Raw genomic sequence first — 26,192 nt, 5'->3', positions numbered from 1 at the left:
GCATGAGCAGTGAGATGGGACCTATAACTGTTCAGATTTTCTTAAAATTTTCTAAAAATGCAGAAATGGTTCCCACTTGTAAAATCACGCATCGCATTGTAAGCTGTACTCATTCATTTCCTGAGCATCCTTCAGCAGGCGGAGCTAACATTAAGTGCCTGATATGTGCCAATTTCATAACACTTTGGTGGTTAAACACTGTACATGAATCAGCTCATTTGTTCCTCATAATTTTCCTGTGCTGTATGACAATTACTCTGTTTTACTGATGGAAAAACTAAAGTTCTTCTCAGGTTCGGGACTAAATTATGTTGATTATGCCAAGACTAGGACTGGGCTTGTTGCCAGCAGTAGCTGTAGAAGCTGTGGGTACTACCCACTCTCCCTACTGGAGGACACCACCCTCTGCTCTCCATTTAGCATGAGACAGGAGCCACCTCCATGTGTCACTGTCTGTCTCTGTGTTCGCTGCCCCTAGTGCACAGCCCTGCCAGCATCCAGGGACGAGCATCAGTACGTAAGCAGACACCAGGCGTTTTGGTAGGCCAGCCCGGCTGGGATAACTGCACAGGCGTCTCAAGGTTCTGTTTATGTTAAGGAAAGAAGCACTTATATGACTTTGAAATAGGTAGTTTGTCTTCGTCTCCTGTTGCCCTCTCACCTGCTCACTGCCACATCCCTGCGGTGTCCCACACCTGCAGCCCTGAGATGCTGTTCTCCCATGGGTTTGTCAGTACCTCCCCCCCCCCCCTCGCTTCCACTCCTGAAACCTGGCTTTTGGAAGACAGTGGTAAGTTGAGTAAGCCTCTAGCAGTGACCATGTTCAGGTAATAGGAAAAATGAAGTCAATAGTATCAAATATGGACAGAGGGAAGGTATTTGGACGAATGGGCTATGAGGCAGCTTGGATTGAGAGATTCTTCTTTCCCAGCTCATACATGCTCTGTTCTGATCACTTTTCTCCCTTGAATGGATAGTGATTTGTGTGTGTGTGTGTTTAAAGCGGAACTAGGACAAGCTTGAGGAAGTTGGGGGTGGGGTGAGTGTAGAAGGTGGGAGGCTGAAGTATTCGCTCACTATTTTGATAAATTCAAAGTCATGTGTAGGTGATAATGAGTGTCGGTGCACATAGATGATGCGTTTCTGTGGCAGGGGTATCTATACTCTGTTTTGATAGTTCTCATCTTCCTATCTTTAGGGGAATCTGCTTAGTCTTCTGTCTAGGTGGACAGGGGAGAAACAATGATGGAGAAGTCTGCTGAAGGCTTCATGGTGTTTGGGAACAGTAAAACCCCATTTTCACTCAGTTTTGAGACTTCTGTGAGAGAAGTAAGAGGCTAATCCATATTAGTTTGAATTATCATCCTCTTAGGAAAACCAAGTGCTTTTGATTACATTATTTTTATTGAGGTATAGACATAGACTAGATATTTCTATTTCATAATCCTTTTAAACTTTAACACTGATTGTAAGAAGATGATATTCAAAGCAATTTTTTTTTCTTTTTTGAACCTGTCCTAACTTTGTCCTTAGACTTGTGTTATTTTCATTTTATTTCCTTGAGAACACAGTATTTACTTGGCATCCACGCTCTCAGCTAAGCAAGCATACTCGTTTAAGTAATGTTTGTGTCTCAAGTTTTCTTCTTTTTTATAGAATCCGAATTGCTGGGATCAGGGGCATTCAAGGTGTCGTTCGCAAGACAGTTAACGATGAGCTCCGCGCTACCATCTGGGAACCTCAACATATGGACAAAATTGTTCCATCTCTGCTGTTTAACATGCAAAAGATAGAAGAGGTCGACAGGTATTGAGAACATGTCAGGGTAGAGGCTGTATTGCTCTGTGTATGGGGGCGGGGCTTATAAGGATAAGAAGGTTTTGTCTTTAGTATGCAAATAGCAGTCTCCTAAACTGAATGGGGCTTAATTACAGGTCTTCTCTGGATTAATGGCTCCTCTTTAGTGATCACATTAGGCTCTTACTGCATACACTTCAGTTTTTATTTCTTTTGGAATAAATTTGCATCTTACTTGCTTATTATTGAGCATTGAGATTGCTATTTAAATTAATTGAAGTGTGAGAAATAGAAATCTTAGCTCAACTGTTGTTATTGTTTAGAAATCCAGTATGCTTTTTCATCAAGTAATAGTAATTGCTATTCACTATACATTTTTTTGTTTTATCAGCAAAAAGTTATACTATTTTTTAGTCATTGTTCTACGATATTTTGTGTGTTGGCATGGATTGCTGTTTTGGGGTACATGCCAGTTTCCTCCCCTCCCAATACCAGTTACACCTCCAATTCTGTAATTTTTTCCTGCTTTTCAGATCCCTGCAGCAAGCTTTCTGTCCACATTGTTGCTGTATGCAGAGATTCTGTGCAATTATATTTCAGAACTTGGCTTATTAGCCTGATCTTCCCCATACTTGTAGTTTGAAGAGGAAAATTTGAATCACATTTCAAAGATATCTCTCTAAATCTAAGATTTCAACTTTAATTTTTTTTAAAGATTTTTAAAATTTATTTTTGTATAGGAGAACCAGGGTGTAGGCCAGAGGTATGGCTGGAGGTGGGTTTGAGAAGATTCACCAGAGACAGAGTTGGGGGCAGAACAGGCAGACCCACTGCAGAGGGGAGCAGTGGGGAGTCAGGAGAGGTCTGCTACCCCGAGTGGGTCAGCTCCCCCGCTGGGTATGGAGCTCCTGCAGCAGAGGCTATGGGCAGCTTCCGAGTGCTGACTTAAGGCGTTGTGCCACCAGGGAGGCCCTGAAGATAATATATATGTTCTAATTAGCTTTTACAATTTTATTTATAGGTTGCCATATGTTTTTACTTCATTTTACTTTGGCGGGTTTGTAGTTAAAAGAAAGATACCTAAAGATCTTAAGCACTGTGTTCCTAGAAGTTACAGGAAATGTACAAAATTGCAAGGGCCTAGGATTTCCCCTTGTGCAGATGTGCTCTAGTGAGAAACAGGCTACACACTGAACTTCTCCCTTTTGGGAGGTAAAGAGATTAGCTTTGTGGTGTTGAATTCATGGAGTCAGAGTTAAGTCTTGGAATCTTTGTCAAATAGAGAGAAAAGACTTTAACATTTTACCAGAAGGCTGTTCTGTTGTTAGAGCTAGTGGTGGCGCTTCGGTTCACTGTTTCTGTTTCCCTCGTCTTCAGCCGCATCGGCCCTCCTTCCTCTCCCTCAGCAGCTGAGAAGGAAGAAAACCCTGCAGTGCTGGCTGAAAACTGCTTCAGAGAGCTGCTGGCCCGGGCCACCTTCGGGAATATGAATAATGCTGTTAGGCCAGTTTTTGCGTAAGAACTTTGTGTTTTCTGCTCGTATGTGGCCGCCGTGCTAACTCTGTGCTGACTCACTTTCAGAGGCCAGGTCATGTTTAACGCGCATGAGCTGGCTCTGGAAGCAGCGCCTCATTGTGGAAGAGTCCAGGTTGCATCAGACATGGCTTCTGGTTCAGCCACTTAACCAGCTTTCCCCTTTACCATGAAGTAGGATCATGTGCGTCATTTAACTTTAATTTCTGCTCACTCCTGGAGATGCCTATAGGCAGGGAAACAGATTTTTCTATTTCCCTAAGTAACTTTTTTCTTACTAATTATTTAAAATTATTTTATTAGGTCATATTGACAAACAACAGTTTGTTTTAGGTATGTTGATTGACACTTGTACCAATGTTAGAATGACACTCCCACTGCCAAAGCACCCATGACCTTCCATCATAGTCCACTGGGCTTCCTCCGCGCCCACCCCCCCAACCTGGTAGCCTTAGTTTTGCACTAAGATTTTCTAGAATTTGTTTCAAGGAAACTAATTTTTATAATGCTGTAGAAAATACTGTCTCTGTAAAAAAAGTGTTAACCTGTGGGAAATGGTTGACTTTTTTGGTATGGACCTCATCTCTGGTTTTGGTGTGAACTCAGAGACTCTCGGAATAATTTTTAAGGTTCTTTTAAGATTTTTGTTTTTCTTTTGAGTTCTCTGCTTACACAGCCATCCATGAGTAATGACGGTTTTACTTCTTCCTGTCCCATCCTTATACCTTCCAGTTCTTACTGTGTAATTAGGACTTCAGGTACACTATGGAATAAAATGGTGATAATGGGCCATTTCTTCTCCTATTTTGAACAGACTGCTTTGAACATTTTCCCACTGAGCGTGTTTGCTGAAGTTTTGTTTTTATTTAAAATGTAAAACTTTGATTGGTTTAAGAATTACTTATTTTACTTTGCTGTCAGTTTTTTTTAGCACCACAAGCATTTCTTTGTATGCTTTGTCTGAAAGCTTTTTTGAGTGATTCTTAGGAAATTTTGCATTTTTTTAGGTCGAGTTTCAAGTTTAATACTTGTTTTAGATGTAAAAGTGTAACATTGTCTTCCTTTTTCCTTAGAAAGACAAGGTGAAATTCTTGTCTCAGTCTGTTTTGACCAGAATTTGTTTGCTTCTCATCTTCCCAAACTGGATGTCATTATTCTTACCCAGTCAGCGTCTGCTGATGTTACCTTATGCGTCTCAACTTCCATTGCACACTGCTCCTTTGTGTCTTTCTGCCCTTTTTTCTGTAAACATTTTTCTCCCTTGCTGAAATAAAGCCTTCCAGAACTTCTTTCTAGAGTATCTGCTTGAGCCTCGTTGTTGGCAGTTTTGCAGGGCATGTGATACTAAGCCCTTTGCTGGCCAGCAGTCTGTCCTTTCTCTGGTGGTGTGTAAATCTAGTTATGTATATATTTTTTGAGGTGAACTGTTGTTCTCCCTATCTTTATTAGATTCCTAAGCCTGAGATTTAGAATTTTTCTTTTTTTTAGTTGTTTTCACTTTCATCCTATCTTTAATCTCCTTTTAAAACTGATTAAAAATTATTTACTAGGTGTTCTCCTTTTCTGCTTCTTCTCTCTTACATTTTCTTACCCTTTTTATTCCTTTACTTCTCTGTGCTACATTCTAGGAAATTTATTAAGATTCGGTTATTAATTTTCTCTGTCAAATTGTTTAAATTGATATTGTTTCTAGACTCAGCGCTGTGTTTTAAATGTGGAAATTGTATTTGGTTAGTTTTCACATTTACTTGGTCATCAGCTGTCCAATTTTAGCATCCTTTTCTCTTTAAATATAAATATAGAATCATTTAATTTTTTTGAATCTGTTAATTCTAATAATATCTCTAGTTCTTGAGGCTCAGATCCTGCTACCTTTCGTTCATGTTGACTTTTTACTTTATGTGTTTTGTGAATTTTAACTTTGTTAAGAACAATATAACTTTGAGCTCCTATATACTGTAAGTTTATTTGTGGAAGTTTGATGAATTTGTAGTGTATACTGAATTTGATGTGTGTCCTCCACAACGATTTGATTTTGCTTCTGTTAGAGCCATGGGTGAGGTGTGATCCAGATACCACTTTGAGGACATTTTTGTCTTAGGTTTTCTGAGCCACACAAATACTGTGAATTCTGTCACATCTGAGTGCTGGGTGTCTCATTTTTGTAGTTCTCCTCAGAGCTGAGGTTAAGACAAGCGAGCTTAGTCCCAGCCTCCTGGGTATGAAGCCTTTATACCACTGGCGTTGGTCTGCCCTGGATCTGAAGCTGTGCCCCAGTACAGCTGCTGATTTAAGCATGTACTTACCTCTCCAGATTTGTGCTTCTGTGTGGAATTAAGGGGGGTTCCTTTTTCTGACCAATTCTTCTAAATATGTATAAGTCTTACATGTTTCTTAGACTTTTTTATTGTTTTATGAAATGATTGGCAACTGGGGTAATATGTATTGTATTTCTAGAAATGGTAATATTGACTTTCTTTAAGATAATACTCTCTTGACTGTTAAACTTTACATACTGTTGTTGACTCTGAGGAAAAAAGCATAATAAAATAAGGAATTCTCAATTTAGCTTTCTTATTGTTAATTGCAGGCATTTAGATCATCACAAACTATGGGATCCCAATGAATTTGCAGTTCACTGCTTTAAAATTATAATGTATTCCATTCAGGTAAGATTTGGTTCACCATTTACAAGTAATGCCGGCTCTGTAGGCACAGATATCAGGGAACAGTGACCATTATAGGGCATAGGACTTGTCCTTAAATGTAGTCTTTTGTCTCATTTAATTTTATTTGCCACTTATGTTTTTATTTGCCAAGATGAAGGTATATCTACCCAGAGCACTAAGTGATTTTATGGTGGTGCCCTTTATTATGCATTTATCGAGTGCACGTGCTATGTATTTGTAGTTCACTGATAAATTGGTATTGGAGGTATTGGAATTGATACAGTTATATGCAGGGCATAGCTAGTAATAGTAAGTGATTGAACATTTACTGTATAGTAGTGCATATACTAACTCCTCTAATCTTCATAGGATTCATGAGAAGAGACTCTTTTCTACTGTCCACCTTGGCTTTACTCACAGTCTGATCAGATCTAGTTAGTTCTTTATATATATATACACATATATATATAATAGTTTATTTTTACATCATTTTGTACTTTTTTTTTTTCATTTCAATTGTAATCTCCATGGGTTTCCCATCACCGCCTAGTTAGTTCTTAACTTGTGCGATTTTAGTTTTATTGAAAACCTTTTTTAATGCCCTAAAACTTCAATAATATGAAGGCATTAAGGTAGGAAAGAAGGAAACAGCACAGCTTTTAGTGTAAGTCAGGACTTGACTTGTATTCTAGATGTGCAGCTTACTGTTAGTATGAGTGGGGGCAAATTATTTAACCTCTCTGACCTCCAATTTCCTTAACTTTGAAGAGAAAACTTAGTATTGTGGGCCCTCCCTGGTGGTGCTGCCAGGGGTTAGGATGCAGCACTGCAAGCCAGCCATAGCTGCTTCAGTGTGAGTTTGATCCCTGCCCCAGAGGTGATCGCATGGCCCAGCAGACCTCTCCTGCCTTACCTGCTGCTCCCCTCAGCAGTGGACTTTGTCAGTCTGCCTGTCCTGCTCCCCACTCTGTCTCTATCTCTGTCTCTGGTGAATCCTCTCATTGCCCCTGCACCCTGGACTGTACTCCAGTTCTGTATGCATAAATAAGTAAATCTTTAAAAAAAATAAAAAGAAAATTTAGTATTGAAAAACAGCCTCCTCATAGTGCGTATTTATAGTGCGTGTTTGTGTGTGTAGATATGAGACTGTCTACCCCTCCTGCACACAGGGCTGCTGTTTAACAAGTGCCAGCTTTGTCCATGGCTGTGTTAATAATCTAATATTTTCTCTTATTTAGTCTCCTTACTTTATGAAATACATTTGTTGTTGTCCACAATTTACAGGTCAGAAATGGGAGTTCAGGTAACCTCACCAAGAAAGAGAAAGGTCTACCCAGCCTGGAAATAGGGTTGAGGTGGCCGTCCACAGGCAAGCCAGCCAGCAGAGTCAGGGCCAGGGGTTAGTTTTTGTTGGCTTTTTTAGCAGTTTGATGCAGCACAGCGACCTTTCATGACCTCGGTCGGGGGATGGGTTTGATAAAAACAGCTTTGTAGCCCCCCCCAAAAATGAATAAGCACTGAAGTTAAACATTTATCTATACTTTTTTAGATTTAGTTTTTAATATGATTCACTGTGATTAATGAAAGCACTTACATGTGATAAAATTGCCTGAGTAAATTATGGTATTTTGATGTCTTCTTGATTTAAATTTCTTCAGGCATACATTGATCAGATTTTCATTTTGCTAATGCCTGTTGATTAGATGAGAGTTGTCTGTTTAGTGTTGTTAGGGATCCATAATAAGAAATAGTATTAATCTAGTTTGGGTAAAGAAAAAGTGCTGTAAATGTTATAATCCATTTATTTTTGAGCAATATTTTGTCCTGTTATCAAATTATAAGAGTTTGTTGTATAGTTGTTGAGAAGTATAAAGAGAGTACATTTTTTTTTGCATAAATACCCTTCAGAGATGGTCAGAGTTAATATTTACGTATAATTCTGCCCTTAAATACTTTGTAAAAACTAAATTGAATATTTTTGATTGTAGTATTTTTTAACCTTTTTTTCACTCAGGTTATCCAATATTTTATAGTACTCCTGTTTATTTTTAAAAAGAATGATTTTAGTGACTACTTTTATACCAAACATCAGTACCAGACCCCTGTAATTGGCATTCGTCATGTGAATTTCCATTCTGATGAATTGTTCCAGGATGCATAAAACTGTTCACACATCTTCGTACTTTTTTATGTTCTTTAGGCCCAGTATTCTCATCACGTGATCCAGGAGATCCTAGGACACCTTGATGCTCGTAAAAAAGACTCTCCACGGGTCCGAGCAGGTATTATTCAGGTTCTGTTAGAGGCTGTTGCCATTGCTGCTAAAGGCTCCATAGGTGAGTGCCCTTCCCCACATAAATCAGTAATCTGCTTCAGACTGTTTTTACTTGGTTATAACAGTGTATGGAACAGAATTTGAAAATATTTGGAATATTTTAAAATGTGTTGTAATTTCTCTTGAAATTTTAGATTTCTGTGATTATTCTTACACTTCTTTAGTACACAGTTAAACATTTCTCTCTAAATCAATTTCTCTCTCTCTCTCTCTCTTTTTTTCTTTTGCTTTGCCCTTTTTCCTGGTAGAGATTTCTGAACACCAATTGTATGTAAACATCTGTGAGGATATAGATACAAAAAACTTATTTTGGGGGCAGCTAAAAACTCCACCTAATACTGTCATACAAATCAGCATTTGATTACATATTTTACACAAAACAGTTCAGAAAAGAAGGGCAGATGAATTATCAAGAGCAAAACACACCAGGCCTTTGGCTGGAACATGTGGCGCAGTGTAGCGGACGTCAGACAAGCGGCTTAGGTTAAAGTTGCTGCCAGTTAGGTCATGGATGTAGTTCTGTAGTTCAGTGCCACCCTGGAAAGGTTTGCTGCTGGAGATCTTTACTGGAGATGCGCTGTGTGAGAATCCACCTGGCAGCAAAACGTGGGGCCCATTAGGAATAACAGGTGTTGGCACTGTTAGGCTTGAGGGGAAGAACTTGACCTTGGATGGCAGCAGGAGGAATGAGAATATAAAGTCACAGCATTTGAGAACTGGCTGACTGAAGGGGGGAAAAGGATAAGGGCAGGTTACCTGCTTGTGACTAGAAGAATGAACGTGCAATCGAATCACCCAAGTTACTAGGAGAAACTGGCTGTGGTTTTTTGCTTCGAAATCAAAAAATAATAGTAGCTACTAGTCTGATAGTCATTCATTGTTCAATAATGTGAACCTACCTCAAAGAAATGGAAGCAGGTTATGTAATTGCAATTTTTAAAAATTTGAATTATGAAGTAAACACATGATACACGAAGATACCACGGTAATGTCTGTTATGTGTCAGGAACTATGTGAGGCTCTGCACATTCAGAGGAGCGTTTGAATGTGGCCACCCAGACTAGGCTATAAATGGAGTGGGCGGTGCGGAGTGGGTGTGGTGGGTGACAATAACAGCAAGCAGAGAGCAGTTTAGTTTACTGAATCTTGCAAATCAGTTGGTCTCTCTGAACATTAGGGAAACAAATTCACAAAAGGGGGAAAATAGAATTCCTGTGCTATAATAAACTATATGATTGCTTATTGGAATCCACAGATTCCATCACCAGTCAAATTAAAGCCTGTTCCAGTGCATGTTATTTTAAGTAGAAAGACTAGATGTGGGAAGTTTTTGGAAATCTTTTTTTTTTTTTTTAAGATTTATTTTATTTATACATACAGAACTGGGGTACAGGCCAGAGGTGCGGGGGCAGTGAGAGGCTTCACCAGAGACAGAGTGGGGAGCAGAACAGGCAGATCGACGAAGTACACACTGCTGAGGGGAGCAGTGGGCGGGTCAGGAGAGGTCTGCCACGCCATGTGGTCTCCTCCGGGGCAGGCGGGAATCGAACTCATGCAGAAGTGGCCTTAGATTCTCAGTGCAGTGCTTTAACCCGCTGCGCCACCAGGGAGGGCCGTTTTTGGAAATCTTTAATGCAGCTACAAATACTGTGTTTTGTGCCAGACATTGAGATGGTGATTTTGAGCTGCTCACGAATGTGTGTGCTGGAAAACTAGGGGACTTTCTTACTTAAGTACTTTTTTAAATGAGCTGGTTAAGTAATGCATTGTTAGGTATTTCCAAATATTTAGAAAGTTTCCCCAAATGTGGAGAAATAGGAAAATTGATGTTGGTTACATAGCACCGGAAAGGTATGTCTGCTCACATCGGTGGTGACTTGCAGGACCCACAGTGCTGGAAGTTTTTAACACGCTGCTGAAGCACCTGCGACTCAGTGTGGAATTTGAAGCCAATGATTTGCAGGGGGGCTCTGGAAGCAGTGCCAACTTGAACACAGGTTCCAAAGACAACGATGAGAAGATAGTGCAGAACGCTATCATCCAAACAATAGGTGAGTGCAGCAGATGCTTCAAAACTTGTGTAGGACACTGGTCATAAAGTGCTCACAGAAGATACTGGGTTCTGAGAGTACAGTCAGGGGAGAATGGTAGCAGAGACTCTTCAAAAGCATATTTGCCAAGTGAACGTAGAACACTGGGCTCTGTTAATACTTCGTCATGTGCCTGTACGCCTCCTTTCCCTCCGTCTCTGAGAGCGTGTGGGACCCGTGTGCATGCCTGTAGCTGGACAAGTGTGTGTGCATGTGTAGATGGAGGGCAGGTGTGCATGGTTTGCTGGGACTACTGGATAGTAAGTGCACATACACCAGGGTCCTTTCCCACAGTGCATGCTTCTTAAAGAATAAAGGTATTTTCTTACATGACCAGAAAACAGTTCTCAGTGTCAGTAAAACCAAGCATGATCTAGTCCTTGGAGCCATCTCTTTTTTTTTCCTCCAGCACAGTGGTTAGAACACAAAGCATGAAAATTTTTTGGGAAATGAAATGATCACTATATGTAAATAAAAGTAAGGCAAGCAAACTTTGTTCCTACTATAATTCTCCTCACTTAATACCTTTAGAGTAGACAGATAATGTTTTAATGTAACTACATGATTCCTGTGATAGTTTTAAAGTTCAGTTGTATTCTTGGGCTTTAATGTCTAATTTCTAATGGTGACTGACAGTTTCTGCTAAAGAGAGTCATAAGTAATGGTGTCTTTTATCTGGGTCATTCTCCCATCGGAGGGCACTTGTTTTGCAACAGTGCTTTGGAATGCCTAGTGCAAAGCTTTCTCTGGTCCTTGTTGCCAAAGTTTTATGGCTGTAAATGCAAGTGCGCTGCATCCACATTCGACATTTGCTTTGGAATATGGGGGTGTCCTGCACAGCACAGAGGCCCAGGCAGGTGTTCAGAACACTGGCTCCGACTGGGTGTGTTTGGGATGACTGAAAAGACCATATTTCCGTGGAATCTCGTGAAAGTTGAGATAGTCTGTTTATAGACTAAAAAGTTAGTATCAGTGTATGGTAAGCCTGTCTTTTATTGTGAAGCCTACATTTTATGTAAGGTACTTAAGGAATTTCTGTAATGCATTAAGATGGTGTATCAAATCAACTCATGTTTTCACCAAATTAAATTGCTTTAGTGACTTTAATTCATTGTTACTGTTTCACTCTAGAATATTAATGTGTTTCTCAAGTGTTTTATTATAAAATGTGATTTGTATTTCTGTGATGTAACAGTATTCAAAATAACGTGAAAATTAAAATGAGAGAAAAGAAATGCAGGGTGCCACAGTAAGATTTTTATCTCAAAAACACTTCTGATTTTCTTATTATTTTCTTTAGAAGTTTTCAGATGGCCTGGATATTCCCTTTGGTGGGCAGTGGAAGAGGGACGTTGTAGCTTTTGTACTTCAAATGATGAGGTTGTTGGCCTAATTCTGCCTTCTTTGAAAGGACAAGGCTCCCTGACATTCAACAATAAACGACAGGTGTAGAGAGTGAGGCACTTTCAGCCCATCCCCAGAGATTGTGGTAGTTTGTTTGGGTCATAACATGTCCATTTTGGTCACTGAAGAAGAGCGTACCTGATTGGGTTTTTGGAAAGTTACAAGGACTAACATTACAGAAGGGTGGTAGTAGAGAGTGCTAGTAGCGTGATTGTGGAAATCAGGCTCAGCTGTGTGATTTCTAATGCGACGTTTGAACCTCTCATCCCTGTTTCCGAGGGTCCCAAGAGTGAGCAGTTTGAATTTGTATGAATTATTTATTCTGATACTGGAAGCTGACGGATTACATTGAAAAGTTTATAAAAGAAATATGTAATTGTAGAAGATTTCTTTAACGATTGTTACATTTTAATAATTGAACAAAACTACCATCATCTCATATGTTCTGATCTCTCAAAGAAATAGTGAAGTTTGAAGTCTGAAAAATTGATAACTAAGTGCTGTGAAGTCTCCTAGGATAAGAAAGAAAACTGTCGAAAGCTACAGAATAAAAATACACAGAAAATCTTAAGTATACATGAGGGAAAGAAAACAAGAAAATTTATTGTTTTTTTTTTAACATAAGTAGAATTATATATCTTGAATTAACCTACAGTGCTACACTATAAACGTGGCTCATTGTAGTGGCATTTTCAAACATGTCAGCGTCCTAGGACACCGTGTGCTCAAGCTGTGGCCCTGTTCACCAGATGACGTGTAGCCTCATTACTGACCATTTTGTTTCCTCACAGAGCAGGAGTCTAGACCTACAGTATGCGAACAAGCATTTTCACCTGAAATGCTCCCATACTTTGTTTTTGCTTTTTCTAAAATGCCACTTAACTCAGATTAACAGTGGTCTCTCACTGTTAAATATGTGCACAGGACTTTATTTTATCAGAGGTTTAGCCATTGTCATACATGATTAAATTATTTTGAACAAATGAACTCATATCTTTAGGGTTACATGAAGCTGGAAGATATTGTTTTACCACATATTAAAAGTTTCAGTTCAAAATATTTTATAATCTTATATTATTTGGAAAAAGTAGTTTCAAGTTTATAAGACTTACCATAAGTTTAACTTAACTTTTTTATAGGGTTTTTTGGAAGTAACCTGCCAGATTATCAGAGGTCAGAAATCATGATGTTCATTATGGGGAAAGTCCCGGTGTTTGGAACCAGCACCCACTCTCTGGATGTCAGCCAGCTTGGGTATGCGTGTCCTTCCCCTGCTTTCCCAGACTGAATTTGAACCTAAGCTTGGCTTATCAGCTTTCAGCTGAAAGCAATCTAAAAATTTTTTTAGTCCTTTTTTTAATTATTTCTTCAACTGTCTATTCTTTCTTATTGTTACGTGTTCATTAGGTGCAGTGCATGTTTCTTGCATTTGCACCAAATGTCTTCAGTCACAGTGTCTTTAGTTTGCACTATTCATTTGTATTCTCTCATGATTTAATTTTCAAATAGGCCTGTTTCTCTGAGCACCAGTGAATTTTAAATATATTTTTTTATTTCTTAATATTTAAGTCACGTGAAAATTGCCTTAGCATGTAAAGTGGGCCATGACTTTAGCTGGTATGAAAGTAAAATGTGCTCCGCCAGTGAGTGGAGTTTTTAAATCAGAAAATGATAATATAAATAAATGAAATAATATTAATTACTATTAATAGCATAATACCAGTATTTTGTGTGTTTTAGGGATTTAGGGACCAGACGGATTCAGATAATGTTGCTGAGATCTTTGCTAATGGTAAGACGTTTAACAGGTGAATCTGACTTCATCTCAGATTGTTTGAGTGAAAAGAATAGCTTTATACTATCAGCTGCTTTTTCTTACATTGTAAGATGCTATTTATGGTTAGCTTTTACCTGTGGTCTAGACATTTAAATATTATGCTTTTTGCATTTTCTTTTGTTACACTTAATTTCATTTACTTTTACTTAATACTTGTTACTTGGTCCTCATGGTCTAACACAAGAGAGGCCACGAAGTGTTAACGTTTGGTACATGAATCTGCCTGGTCAGGGACCCTGTGGAGTGGAGTTGGGGGTTCCTCAAGGTATTGAGCAGGAGAATGGTGCTTGGGCTTGAGGTACCCACCATGCTGTCCAGTTATCATGCTATTTCTTCAAAGGCTGGCTTGTTGTTCAGAATACAGGCATACCTAAAGTGTGAGGTCTGTGGTACTTACTGTATATTTTATAGTGACTATAAAATAGTCATATAGTTCATCTTTGAGTGAATTAGACCAAATATAAATGATTTGTGTTCCATATCTGCCTACAATTGTGAGTGAAAATTTAACCTCAAATTTCATTTGATTCTAAGCCTTTTTATTAAATTCCCCAAGTAAATCATCTTGCCTCCAGTCTTACTTGAACCACATAATCAACTGAATTATTAGTCCATGCACTTATAGTTAAAATATTTAATAGTGTTTATTAAGTACATACTTTAAAACTTTGTTTAGAACAGAGGGATATACTCAGATGTCAAGTCAAGTGACTGGGTAATTGTTTTGGAAAATGAAAATGTATCAGTAATTTAAACTGCTTCCTTTAAAATCAAAGAATAATCATCAGTTTAAATTGTAAAATCTCAGCCTTCCCTATTTTTGCTACTTAATCTCCTTTGCTCCTTTAGTAATGACCAGCTCTCCCATGTATCCTGAACCTCTCTCAGCCTCACTTTCCCTTTGTAAGATGGGAGTCGGTGTACTCACAGGCATGTGAAGGGCAGTAAACCGGTGCACAGGTGCTTGGGCTTATGACACGCGCGTGGTAAATGCGCGCTTACTAATTTACTCTTTACGTGCTGTTCCTGTATGTTCAGTCAGATCCTCAGCACCTTGTAGACAGGTTGCCTTTTTATTTTTCATTCAGACCATGTCTATACTTGCTAGTCCCTAATTTTAAGGTTCTTGTGAGAATTTCCCGAAGAAGGAGTCATGGCAAAGGTACTTTGCTGTTCTTTTTTTCTTTCTTCCCTATAATCAGGTAACCTCGGGATACAAAGCTAAGACTATTGTTACTGCCCTGCCTGGGTCTTTTCTGGATCCTTTGTTATCACCATCCCTCATGGAAGATTATGAACTGAGACAGTTAGTCTTAGAAGTCATGCATAATCTCGTGGATCGCCATGACAATAGGGCAAAGCTTCGAGGGATCAGGTAACTGCTATTTGTCACTAGATCTAATGATGATATTTTAAAGTTTTCACATGTGTTTGAGCATTATGGTTCTTTTATTGTAGGGATTTTAGCTGTATATTTTAAGATTTTAAGACAAATGCTTTAATGTCTTTTGTATTCTCAGTGATCTTATCTATTAGCATTCATGAGTTACGTGAATTTTATTTTGGTTTTGCTTCAAACTTAGGAAGAACACTAGAAGTCGAGATTGCTTTATGCAGTGCTCTTTAATTAAACTTGGCAGCTCAGAGATATCACTACATATAGACTTATTTAAAATGCTTAGGGGAGTGAGTGCAAATAGTACAAAATCCTAAATGTAACTGATTAGAAATTGTAACTAAATGTGCTATTTATTAAGAATGATGCATTGATTGTCTCTAGAATAATACCAGATGTAGCGGACCTAAAGATAAAAAGAGAAAAAATTTGTAGACAAGATACAAGTTTCATGAAAAAGGTAAGATTGTCTCTTAGAAAATGTGTGATATGCTTTATCTGTTTGCATTTGCTGTTTTGTCGTGGAGTCCGGTGAAGGTGAAGTGATGGAATCTGGAGTTACAACCTCACACCCCCACTTTGAGCTTCCCCACCTTTTTAAATCCTAACTGACCGACTGTGCGGGAGCATTGGACTGTGGGCTTGCTGTAATAGTTGTGCATTGCTTCATGCTTTCTGCCCTGCACTGCTGCTCACCCCTCACGTACATACTGATTCCACTTTAATGGCTCTTTTATTGACCCATGTTTGTACCACTGCTATAAATTTTCGAAAATAGGTATTACCACCAAAAAAAAGAAAAAGAAAAAACACCTGGAGTCAGCTCCCCTGTAACTTGAAATGGGCAGCACGCCTTCTCTCTGGTTGCGCCTGGCGGTCAGGGCTGGGCTGAGGGCACTCTAGGGCTGCAAAGTGTTCGTCCTTTTTAACAGGTTTCGATTAGTTTGGCTTAGGGGGAAAGCTCTGTGAATCCTGGGGTGTTCCTGTGACCCCTCCCTCTCCCCCAGACTTGCTGTGGTGACTGGTGCCGGAGTGTAGCAAACCCATAGGTGCTCTTCCCTGACTACCTCCTGACCCATGTTACAGAGAGTGATCCGGAGGCAAGAAAGCCTGAGGATGTGCCCCTTCAGCAAGCATGCTTTGTCACTGCAGCTGTGCAGCAGAAAGCGTCTTCTACTTCTGCTTCCACTTCAGTTTTTTTCTCAAATTAATCTATAATTCGTTTTTGTCTCCTCACATTATTACTAAAACCACTTTCATTGTTTACACTGAAACTGTTTCTTGCTACTTTCATTTAAGGTTTGTTCTTCAACCTAGTGTTATTTTGTAATTACACTAGTACATTCGTTCATGTTAATAACTGGAATGCAATTTGAATATCTAATTGTCCACTTACATTTCCTTTCCATGTTAAAATAGCTGTGTTGTAGGGTGGCTTCTGTATGCTGTGGTCTGCCTTTACCACGCTTTAAACACGATTTTTCTTTCTCCTGTCATTTCCTTAAGAATGGGCAGCAGCTCTATCGGCATATATACTTGGGCTGTAAAGAAGAAGACAATGTTCAGAAAAACTATGAGCTACTTTATACTTCTCTTGCTCTCATGACTATTGAGTTGGCAAATGAAGAAGTGGTTATTGATCTCATTCGGTTAGCCGTTGCTTTACAGGTATGCTTCAATGGAAAATTGCTTTTTTATGATTTAGACACCATAAAGTGTTGCCTTTATCCAAGAACATGACTTTTGAAAGGGAGGCTTCTGCATTTAAATAAAGAATACTTAAGTTCTTGCTCACGTTCTTTTCCTTTGAGCCAATGGTGAATGAACACTGTGTGCTACAGGTCAAGGCCGTAGCATACTGTGATGGGAAAGGCGGCGGCGCCCTGTGCCCGCGCTCCATACAGTGGGAGTCTTCATTAATGATGATTACACACCTGCAGTTGGTTAGTTGGGGTTTAAGTGTTTCGGCCCAAAGAAGAGTACGCAAGTGGAAGCTCTCTGTATGTGGAGAGTGTGTGCGCGCGCGTGTGTGTGTGTGTGTGTCCTTATGTCTGTCTGTCTGTGTGTCTCCCCACTCCCCGTGTCCCTGAAGTCCTGCCTGGGGAGACCTATTGGAATTGAAAGACTTTTCTGTAAAGGGGCATTAAAAAAAAAAGTAACTTTTTACAAGGTGACGTTTGCGTTGACATTCCAAACCACCGATAAGTCTTCAGTGTGAGCAGAGAGACATACAGGTGGGACACATAGACTGTGAGCCCTCACCTGCGCCTGTGTCTTGGTACAGGACAGCGCCATCATCAATGAGGACAACCTGTCCATGTTCCACCGTTGCGGGATCATGGCTTTGGTCGCGGCGTATCTCAACTTCGTCAGCCAGATGATCGCTGTCCCTGCATTTTGCCAGCATGTTAGCAAGGTAAGGCAATGTATTTAGAAGAGATCTTCAATTTGACTTTTACACAGAAAGGACTATATTTTTTTCTAGTGATGATTTTTAATTTTGATGATTATGTTTCAAATTAAGGTAATGTTACCCTGTGACTAAATCAAAACTGCTGTGTTTGTTATATATTTTCTTCGATGCCTATTTTGTTAGTTTTTTTTTTTACATATAATGGTTGAGTAGTCTGCATGATTTTCTTCTAGAATGCTCCCTAGTGGTGCAGTGGTTAAGTCTCAGCACTATGAAGCTATCACCAGCTGCTGCAGCGTGAGTTCCACCCCTGACAGGGAGCTGACCCAAGGGCACAGCAGACCCCTCTTGTATCTCCCACTGCTCCCATCAGTGGTGTATTTTTGTAGATCCATCTGCTCTGCTCCCCATTCTGTCTCTGGTGAATCCTCTCATTTCCCACATCTCTGGCCTACATGCAGTTCTTGTGTGCATAAATAAATAAAAATAAAATCTTTAAAAATAGTAAAATTCATTCGTTAAACAGTGTTTACATACAAATATTTTTCAATTATACTGTTTTTGTAATTATTCTAATCTACTTGAACTGTTCTACTCCAAAGTTGAATAATTAACGTGCCTCTCAGATTTGCTGTGTCATTTTGCTATTTACAGTAGTAACTAAAACCTTATATGGTTTTAATATACATTTCAGAATTCCCTAACTTACATGGCAAAAAGTCCACTGTAATGTTAATTCTTTAGAGACATCCGTCAGGGAGAAGCTCATTTTTATGGAACTGAAGGTACATCTGTGTGCCTTTGTTAAAATGTAGGTTTCTAGTATATTCGGAAAGGTAAAACACATTCATTCATTAAACAGTGTTTGTGTGAGTGGTTGAGACTGGTCCCTGGAGAGATGAGTATCAGACCAGAGAGTGCCCCATGTCGCTCACAGATGAGGGCTGGAACAAGTATCTTTTTCAATCAGTGTTTTTGTGTCTTTGGGTAGATACCTAGGAGTGGGATTGCTGGGTCGTAGGGAAGCTCCATGTTTAGCAGTTTGAGGAACCTCAAACAGTTTTTCAAACAGTTTTCCACAGTGGTTGTACTAGTTTGCATTCCCACCAGCAGTGCAGGAGAGTTTCTTTTTCTCCATATCCTTGCCAACATTTGTTGTTAGTTGTTTCAAGATGAGCCATTCTCACTGATGTGAGGTAGTATCTCATTATGGCTTTAATTTGTATTTCTCTTATTACCATTAATGATATTTTAAAAAGAATAAATGTGGGGACAAAGGGAATGCTGCACTTGGGCTGTAAACATAGCTTAAGTTCCAGAATATAGTGATAGCATGTCTTAATTTACTGTTTCTGATCCTTTTGTTTTCCAAATTTTCATAACAAGGTCCAGAAAAGGTGAGGTTTTTGATTTTTGCTTTGTTTTTGGATGTTTTTCAGGTTATTGAAACTCGAACTATGGAAGCCCCTTATTTTCTACCAGAGCATATTTTCAGAGATAAGTGCATGTATGCTAATTCTTTACATTTTTAGGAAGTGGGTAGGGCAACCAGTCAGTGATTATAAAAGAGTAAACTATTGTTGAAATACTCTTCTGTTGTTTCATAAAGATTAGTTTGTGTTTCTGTCCATTAATCATCCCTTTGCCATAAAAGTTCTTGTATATTACAAATGTGGTCCCACACACAGGGTCAGTCTTTAATGAAAAGACTTTTATCTGTTTTTAATGTGGAGAGGAATCTCTTAAATAAAGAATGTTCTCATATATAAGTGACACTCTTTTAAGAGAGTACAATATCCTGTTCAAGACTTTGAACAATAGATAATATTCATAAAATTGTGAGGGAAGGAATGTATTAAGGAAAGTCAGTAAGTTAATACAATGCATTCTTCTGTGCTGTCCAAACAAAAAACATATGTATTCTTTTCAGAATTTTCATTGAAACTTTTGGACTCTAAAAGCAGTTTAATTTTGAGAGTGTCAAATTAAGATTATATCCATCAGTTTGAAGGAACGTGAAACCTTTTGTGATTGGGCCACTGCTTTCCATCACTGAGTTTCCTGATCTTTGTTTCATTAAAAGTCAGTGGGATGTCAAGTCAACAGTACGTTTAGTTTCTTCTCTCAGATTTTTAGTGAGCATAAAAATTAAGGCTGAATTTAGCCCTTTTCATTTCACATGTGAAAACCAGAAGAATAATGTAAGACTGGCTTTACTGTAGGAGTGTTATGGGGGGATGATCCCAGCAAAAGGGCTAATACCATGTGTATTTAGTTGACTCGAATCAGTCACCTAAAATACGCTGGTTCTTCTGTTACAAGTAACAGTGTAAGTTGTACTAGTAGCAGTGTAAGTTGCATTTATGCCATTCGGGCTTTGATCTAGAATGTTTGCCTGTTCACTTGTTTTTGCTCAGTAATAGTCCTAAATGCCTTTTGTTCTGATCAACTCAACAGGCTTCCCAAGTCTTTAGAGAAGCATGATAACAATTTGTACTTTCTGGTCAATAAGATCTCAGAGTCCCTGGGCGGAAGCGGCTATAGTGTGGACAGGCTTTCGGTGCCCTACGTCCCGCAGGTCACAGGTAAGTGCAGACTCCGGCTCTGTAGACTCGGGTTAGCAGCAAGGATTCTTTGTAGGCTTGTATATCACGGCTTTTTCAAAATCCTTAAGAGAGCTTCTATTTTAAAAGTTTGGTCTTAAAATTCTTTCACAAACCTCTGTAGGCCTATTTTCATGAGCACATTCAGTCTTCGTGAGACTGTTATTGCTGTTACGCTACTATGTTAGCGTACTCAGTAACGAGACTAGATGCTAGACAGAGCAGCAGAGTGAGCTCTTTATTAACCAGTATTGAACTTAACTGATAGAAACTCATGAAAATTAACTAATTAGTAATTTGTGATTATTGAACTTAGTGAATTAGGCAATGCTTTTCTTTTTGTAAGTGTAGAGATTATTTGTAAAGAAACCTGCAAACTTTTTTTTTAATTTTATAATAGTTTATCTTTACATGTTTTTGTGCATTTTTCCACCTCAGTTGCAATCCCCTTGGGTTTCCCATCACCAAATCACCCTGTGCCATCACCATAGTCCAGTGCATTTCCCTCCCCCACTCTTTTTGATCCCGTTCCCCACTCCACCCCCACAAAATGTCTCTGGTATATAGCTGTTCATCATTATCATGATTTTCTCACCTGTTTTGTTATATTCCTGCTATGAGAGAAACCACCCAGTATTTCTCCTTTTCTTTCTGGCTTATTTCACTAAACATGATCTTTTCCAGCTCCAACCATGTTGCTGCAAAAGACGTGTTTCTTTTTTTTTTTTGGTTGCTGAGTAATATTCCATTGTGTATATGGACCACATCTTTTAATCCAGTTATCCATTTTTGGGCATTTGGGCTGTTTCCATGTCTTTCCAATTGTGAATAGAAACCTGCAAACCTTTTAACTAAAAAATCTGTTCTCCTCTGTCCTATACTTTCCCTTCTATTCTCTCCATTATCTCAGATGGCTCTGTTGCATTTCTGGGCAAAACCGGATGGTGACTTGCGCTCAGTTTCACTTTAAAAACTAACGTCAATGAATTTATATCTTTGAGTTTCATTTTTATTCGATCGTTGTATAAATATTAGTTAGAGGAACTAGTTCTTATGGGCATCTAAGGGAAGTGTTTGATTGTATCGATCACTTGAAAGTGGCACGATCTTTCTAAGTACCTTTCATTTTAATAATACGGACCCTAGTGTATACTTTCATTGCAGTAATAATCACTCACAGTAGTCTGAAAGATTAGTGCATTTCTTTCAAATTTCATAGTATAAAAGATTTTATTCCTCATGAATTCCATGGGAGAAATAAAAGTGTTAAGAATAAATCATTAGTTAAAAACTATGTAATTTTAAAGATTTTCTCTAAAGACTTAAGAAATATTTCATTCTTGTAATTTGGATTCAGCTCTCTTTCCTTCAGGCAAAAAGCCTCATAAACCCAGGCACAAGTACAAAGGTAAATCTATGGCAGTTGACCTGCCCTTACCCCACCCCAGGGAGGCAGTGGCCTTGCGTCTGTGTGGTGCTGAGGTCAGTTACTAGTTTGCTCTCCTGACCCGCAGCTGTAGTGCATTTCCTCCCTTGTTCTGTCTTCTACCCGCCCCCTTTTCCTCTCAGCAGTGGCTGATGACTAGCTGGCACTTTTCTTTTAAGCATGTAGTTTGGTCTTCCCTCAAATCCAGATATATGTATATATATAAATATGTATTTTCGTCTATACTTCACTAACTAACTGCAGAGAAGTCTGCTGGTCAGGTACTGATGCTGAGTATGATTGATGTGATTTTTTAAGTCTTTGATAACCAGTGAGTGCTACCTGTGTCTGTCTTAATATGTGGAAGGACTTGGAAGAGACAGTGATAATTTATGGAATAAGCAGTCAGTTTTGAAAATTTCCTTTTGCTGCCTAACCATCAGATATTCACTTTAAAAATGAAGAGGAAAACGATATCAGAAGGAAAAGTGTAACCTATGGAATGCGCTGTATATTATGCGCTCACCGTCTTCCTCAGGACAGCAGCTGCTATTCTCTGTGCACTAACTGTGTGCCAGGCACTGTGATCAGCATGTAGTATTCGATATTTCTTTTCACCTTTAAAATAGTTTGGTGAGGAAGGTAGCATTATCTTTGTCTACAAGTAGGAGGAGGAAAGCTGAAATTAAATGATTTGATAAGATGACCCCCCTGGAATTAACCACCTCACATGTCCAGTTAGGTTCTCACAAGTTTGATACTTTTGCTATTTTTTAAGTACTCAGATTCTGTTGCTGTCCTTATTGATCCAGATGGGTGGGGAGAGAGAAAGTCAAAGTCTTTGTCTTGGTTCGTGCCTGAGTGCTTGAGTGGATGGCAGAGCACTGGAAAGGACAGATCACTGCTTCCCAGCCTGGGTTTGTTTTGTTTTATTAAGAAGGATGGATAATGTGACTGGGTTTAAGTGAAGAAAGGGAGAGGTTCACATTTCAGAATGTCTCTAAGTAGTTTTGAATCACGGATGATAGAAAAATGGGGTTTAGTAACGCACGAATTGGAAAGAGTGACTGGTTTTAGAGGTCTGCGTTTGAGAGTGTCTTTGACAGTGGAGCATCCAAATAATGTGAGCAGGCGCATAGAGGGTTCTGTCAAACTTTTAGGGAGGATAACATCTCAAAGTGAAAAAGTGAAGAGAAGGAGAATGAAGACAGGACCTACTCTCGATAGTGGTCCTAGGCTGACCCGTCAACGTTCAGTGTCCCTTGTCCTTACATGTAGAGCACAGGCTGTGGCCTCTAAGCTCCAGAACATGCTTAGCTCTGATGGGATGTGTGTGTATGTATATGTATGTACATGTACGTGTGTGTACACACACATATGAAAACACTTCTAACAACTGTAAAATGCCACATAAATATCAGAATGGTATTAAGATTTTTCAGTCGTTAATCTTTCAGTTGGCACTCAGAATTTTGTTCTTTTGTCTTACTGATTAAAAGTATTATATTGAGAGTCATTTAATGCGGTTCTGTGCCAGATTATATCCCAGCAGTTTTCTCCAGGCTGTAATCATCTTCATGCAATTCTAAACATTCTCTACAGCCACACCAGGTGGCAGCAGAGCATCACTGAAGGAAGTGAGGACCGCTTCCTATGCAGGCTCCAGGGAAAAAAAAAGGGGAAATGATGGTCATCATGGTGACCAGGAGAAGGCAGAGAGGTGGGAAACGGGCAGCGCATGGGGAGTAGAGTCTGGCACCCCCCACTCCCAGCTCAGCCTGAGGGAGGGGAGCCGGGGTCTAGCTGTGCAGGCCAGCCAGCTGCACAGCCAGCTGCACTCGTCACGGTGAGGCAGCCAGGGCAGCGGGCAGCCAGGGCAGCGGGCCAGTGCCGCAGTCTGGCACCAGGCCACAGCGAGCCTGGTGTCCGTAGCTTTGGAAACAGCAGACACAGACGGCGCGCGGGAACGCTGAAACCTGCCTTTCATGCACTTGTGTGAGAGATCTGATGAGAGTTGTGCCTGGATTTTCTTCAGTCACCTGTAAGCATATGTAAGTCTGAGGGAAAAATGTTCTGAGAATGCAGAGTTTCCCACTAAATTTGATTTCCTCCTTTTCAATATTGCTGATCATTCTTAAATCACTGCCTGCTACACTTCCTTCTGTCCTCTGGGTTTTGCCACTCACTGATCCCTCTCTGCGCCCGCGCCTGCCTGTCTGTTTATTTTTAACTTGGGCTTCAATTTTACTCTTCTCTACAAACCATAAGCCTTTGTAGGTTAACCTAGAAATTCTTGTGTGAGGGTTTTTTTGTGTGAGAGGCAGGCTATTATTTGAGCCTCATTTTGAGTTCTGGTGAGACCTTGAAAGTTGGCCTAGTTCGAAGTTAAAAGTGAGTCAGCAACGATGACCTCATGCTATTTTGTGCCAGTTTCATTGATGTCATTATGTTTGTTAATTGATGTCAGAGCATACATTCACGAAGGATACATGAGGGAATATAGTTCTAGGTTAGCTCAGCTCAGGAATAGCCACCTGTGGAAGATAAAGTAGTTCAGCCTGAAAACTGTAGTAATATAATATGTAGTACTCTGTCACAGTTGACTTATGTATTCATAGCTCATAGCCACCAACCTTCATACAGCAGAACTTGAGGGACTCTCAGAATTCAGAATACAGCATATTCTGTATTTCTTATATGTTTGAGCAGAGGACATATTTATTTACATGTCTTGACTACAAGGCTGGTAAGGGATTCAGGGATGGAGTTGTTAATTGAAATAGAAGATTCTTTTAATTCATAAATTTTAATTCACAGTAAACACTTTGGGATATGGGTTACCAAATGACCAACCTTGAACTAGAGATAATTGTCAACTTTAATTGTTTCGTGGGAAAGCTAGAGATATATATGGGTAATTATTGTGAATTTTGAATTAAACTGAATTTTTCAGTGTAGACTTCATCCTCCTCTTGGTATTATTGTTATTATTTTTTTTTAAAGATTTATTTATTTATGCATACAGAACTGGGGTACAGGCCAGAGGTGCAGGGGCGCCAAGAGGCTTCACCAGAGACAGAGTGGGGAGCAGAACAGGCAGATCCACGAAGTACACTGCTGAGGGGAGCAGCGGGCGGGTCAGGAGAAGTCTGCCACGCCATGTGGTCTCCTCCGGGGCAGGTGGGAATCGAACTCATGTGGAAGTGGCTTTAGCTTCTCCATGCTGTGCTTTAACCCGCTGCGCCACCAGGGAGGGCCTATTGTTATTATTTTTAACTAAACATTGCTAGTCACTAAACGTTGCTAGTGGTCTTTGAAGTAGCTGTTCTAGATGCCTCATTTTGGAAAATAAACTATTAACAGTATTTCAGTTCACCCCATCAGGTTTACTTTTAAAGCTTCATGAAATTTGTGAGCCTGAGAAAATGTTGCTTTGTAGCTTAGGAAGAGTAAAAAAGACAACTTTTTAAATTTTTATCTTTTTTTAATTAAAAATAGGTAGTGTTTACAGATGATACACTGTTTCTAACTTGCAAATAAGTGGAAACTTTTTTATTTTAGATGAAGATCGACACTCTAGAAGAAAAAGTGTCGTGGACACCGTATCCATTCAGGTGGACATTTTACCCCACAGCTTTCCTTCTGATGACGTGGTGAGTTGTTCCCATTTATGTCTTAGTACTATGTAGCGATAGATACCACTTTAAAAGAAATATTTGTACTGCCAAACTTTCAAACAGGAGCAAATACAATTCTAAATTATCTCTAAATCAAATATATTGTTAGTAGAAGTTATTGTTGAGTTAGTCTTGACTTTATTCATGAGTTATTTGATGGAATGCTTTTCATCTGTCTATAAAGATATCTAAACTTAACTTTTATGTATGTTGTGTGATGTCATTAAATTTTACAATCTAATTTGGTGTAGTCTAAGAGCTATAAGACAAATAAAATATTTCATAAGTAAAAAAATATTACACAGGTCCTATTATTAAAAAGTACACCATCTAGACCTTATTGTCTAATGATTTAAGAAACATAAATTATGAGAATAAATGGAACTATAATGCTTATATAAAGTCAGATGCTCACTACTTTCAATAGCTTTAAAATGTCATCTATGAGGGAAACTTTTTTGATTATGGATAGTAAATATAACAAATTTCATGTAAGTTAGGCTTATTGGTGATCTATGTACTCCTTAAGGACTATGGCTTATTTGAGACATTGCAGATTTAATACTCTCCTCCTGTTTCAATAGAGCACAAGAGTGTACCCTCCTGAGTTATAGGAAGAAAAAGCAGCCAGTGTGCTCTAGGACTTATTCCACACAGATCACCAGAGAATTTTTTGATAGTCAAGTAAAAAGCCGAAATGCCAGCATGTCAAGTCAGCCTCCTCCTCGTGGCTTGTCCATTGTTTGCCTTAGGTACTTCATTATTTCTCCTTGGTATGATATATATCATTAAAAGAACATCCATATAAGAAAAGGGGAAGGGAGTTGTCTGAATTCACGCTTTCTCAGCCTTCTTTCTCCACCCTCCTTCAGTCCCTGTCAGCTCATTTGTCTTCAGGTATTCACACTATTTGGTGGCCAGGTTACTGCCACCTCATTGTTCTCTTCCATGCTACACAGCTGTCTTTTATGTAGAATCAATCAGTTTTATCAGGAAATTACCAACAGAACAC

General features: G+C 39.2%; 1 protein-coding gene across 1 annotated transcript in view; it reads left to right on the top strand.

Moving 5' to 3' along the window:
• EFR3A (EFR3 homolog A (S. cerevisiae)) overlaps nucleotides 1-26,192 on the top strand; it is a 46,348-nt gene that overhangs the window by 7,422 nt on the left and 12,734 nt on the right. The window contains exons 5-18 of the mRNA XM_004679587.2: nucleotides 1,657-1,806; nucleotides 3,175-3,312; nucleotides 5,921-5,999; nucleotides 8,200-8,335; nucleotides 10,218-10,385; nucleotides 12,968-13,082; nucleotides 13,569-13,620; nucleotides 14,868-15,040; nucleotides 15,446-15,521; nucleotides 16,568-16,729; nucleotides 17,346-17,477; nucleotides 18,914-18,981; nucleotides 19,932-20,059; nucleotides 25,065-25,156. Coding sequence (XP_004679644.1) covers nucleotides 1,657-1,806; nucleotides 3,175-3,312; nucleotides 5,921-5,999; nucleotides 8,200-8,335; nucleotides 10,218-10,385; nucleotides 12,968-13,082; nucleotides 13,569-13,620; nucleotides 14,868-15,040; nucleotides 15,446-15,521; nucleotides 16,568-16,729; nucleotides 17,346-17,477; nucleotides 18,914-18,981; nucleotides 19,932-20,059; nucleotides 25,065-25,156 — 1,669 coding nt within the window. The remainder of the gene's footprint in view (nucleotides 1-1,656; nucleotides 1,807-3,174; nucleotides 3,313-5,920; nucleotides 6,000-8,199; nucleotides 8,336-10,217; nucleotides 10,386-12,967; nucleotides 13,083-13,568; nucleotides 13,621-14,867; nucleotides 15,041-15,445; nucleotides 15,522-16,567; nucleotides 16,730-17,345; nucleotides 17,478-18,913; nucleotides 18,982-19,931; nucleotides 20,060-25,064; nucleotides 25,157-26,192) is intronic.

Source organism: Condylura cristata, unplaced genomic scaffold (assembly GCF_000260355.1).
Source record: "Condylura cristata isolate star-nosed mole 26May11 unplaced genomic scaffold, ConCri1.0 scaffold00009, whole genome shotgun sequence".
In the NCBI taxonomy this organism is placed as follows: Eukaryota; Metazoa; Chordata; class Mammalia; order Eulipotyphla; family Talpidae; genus Condylura; species Condylura cristata.
Note: the sequence above shows the minus strand (reverse complement) of the source record. Positions and strands in the feature narration are given on the sequence as shown.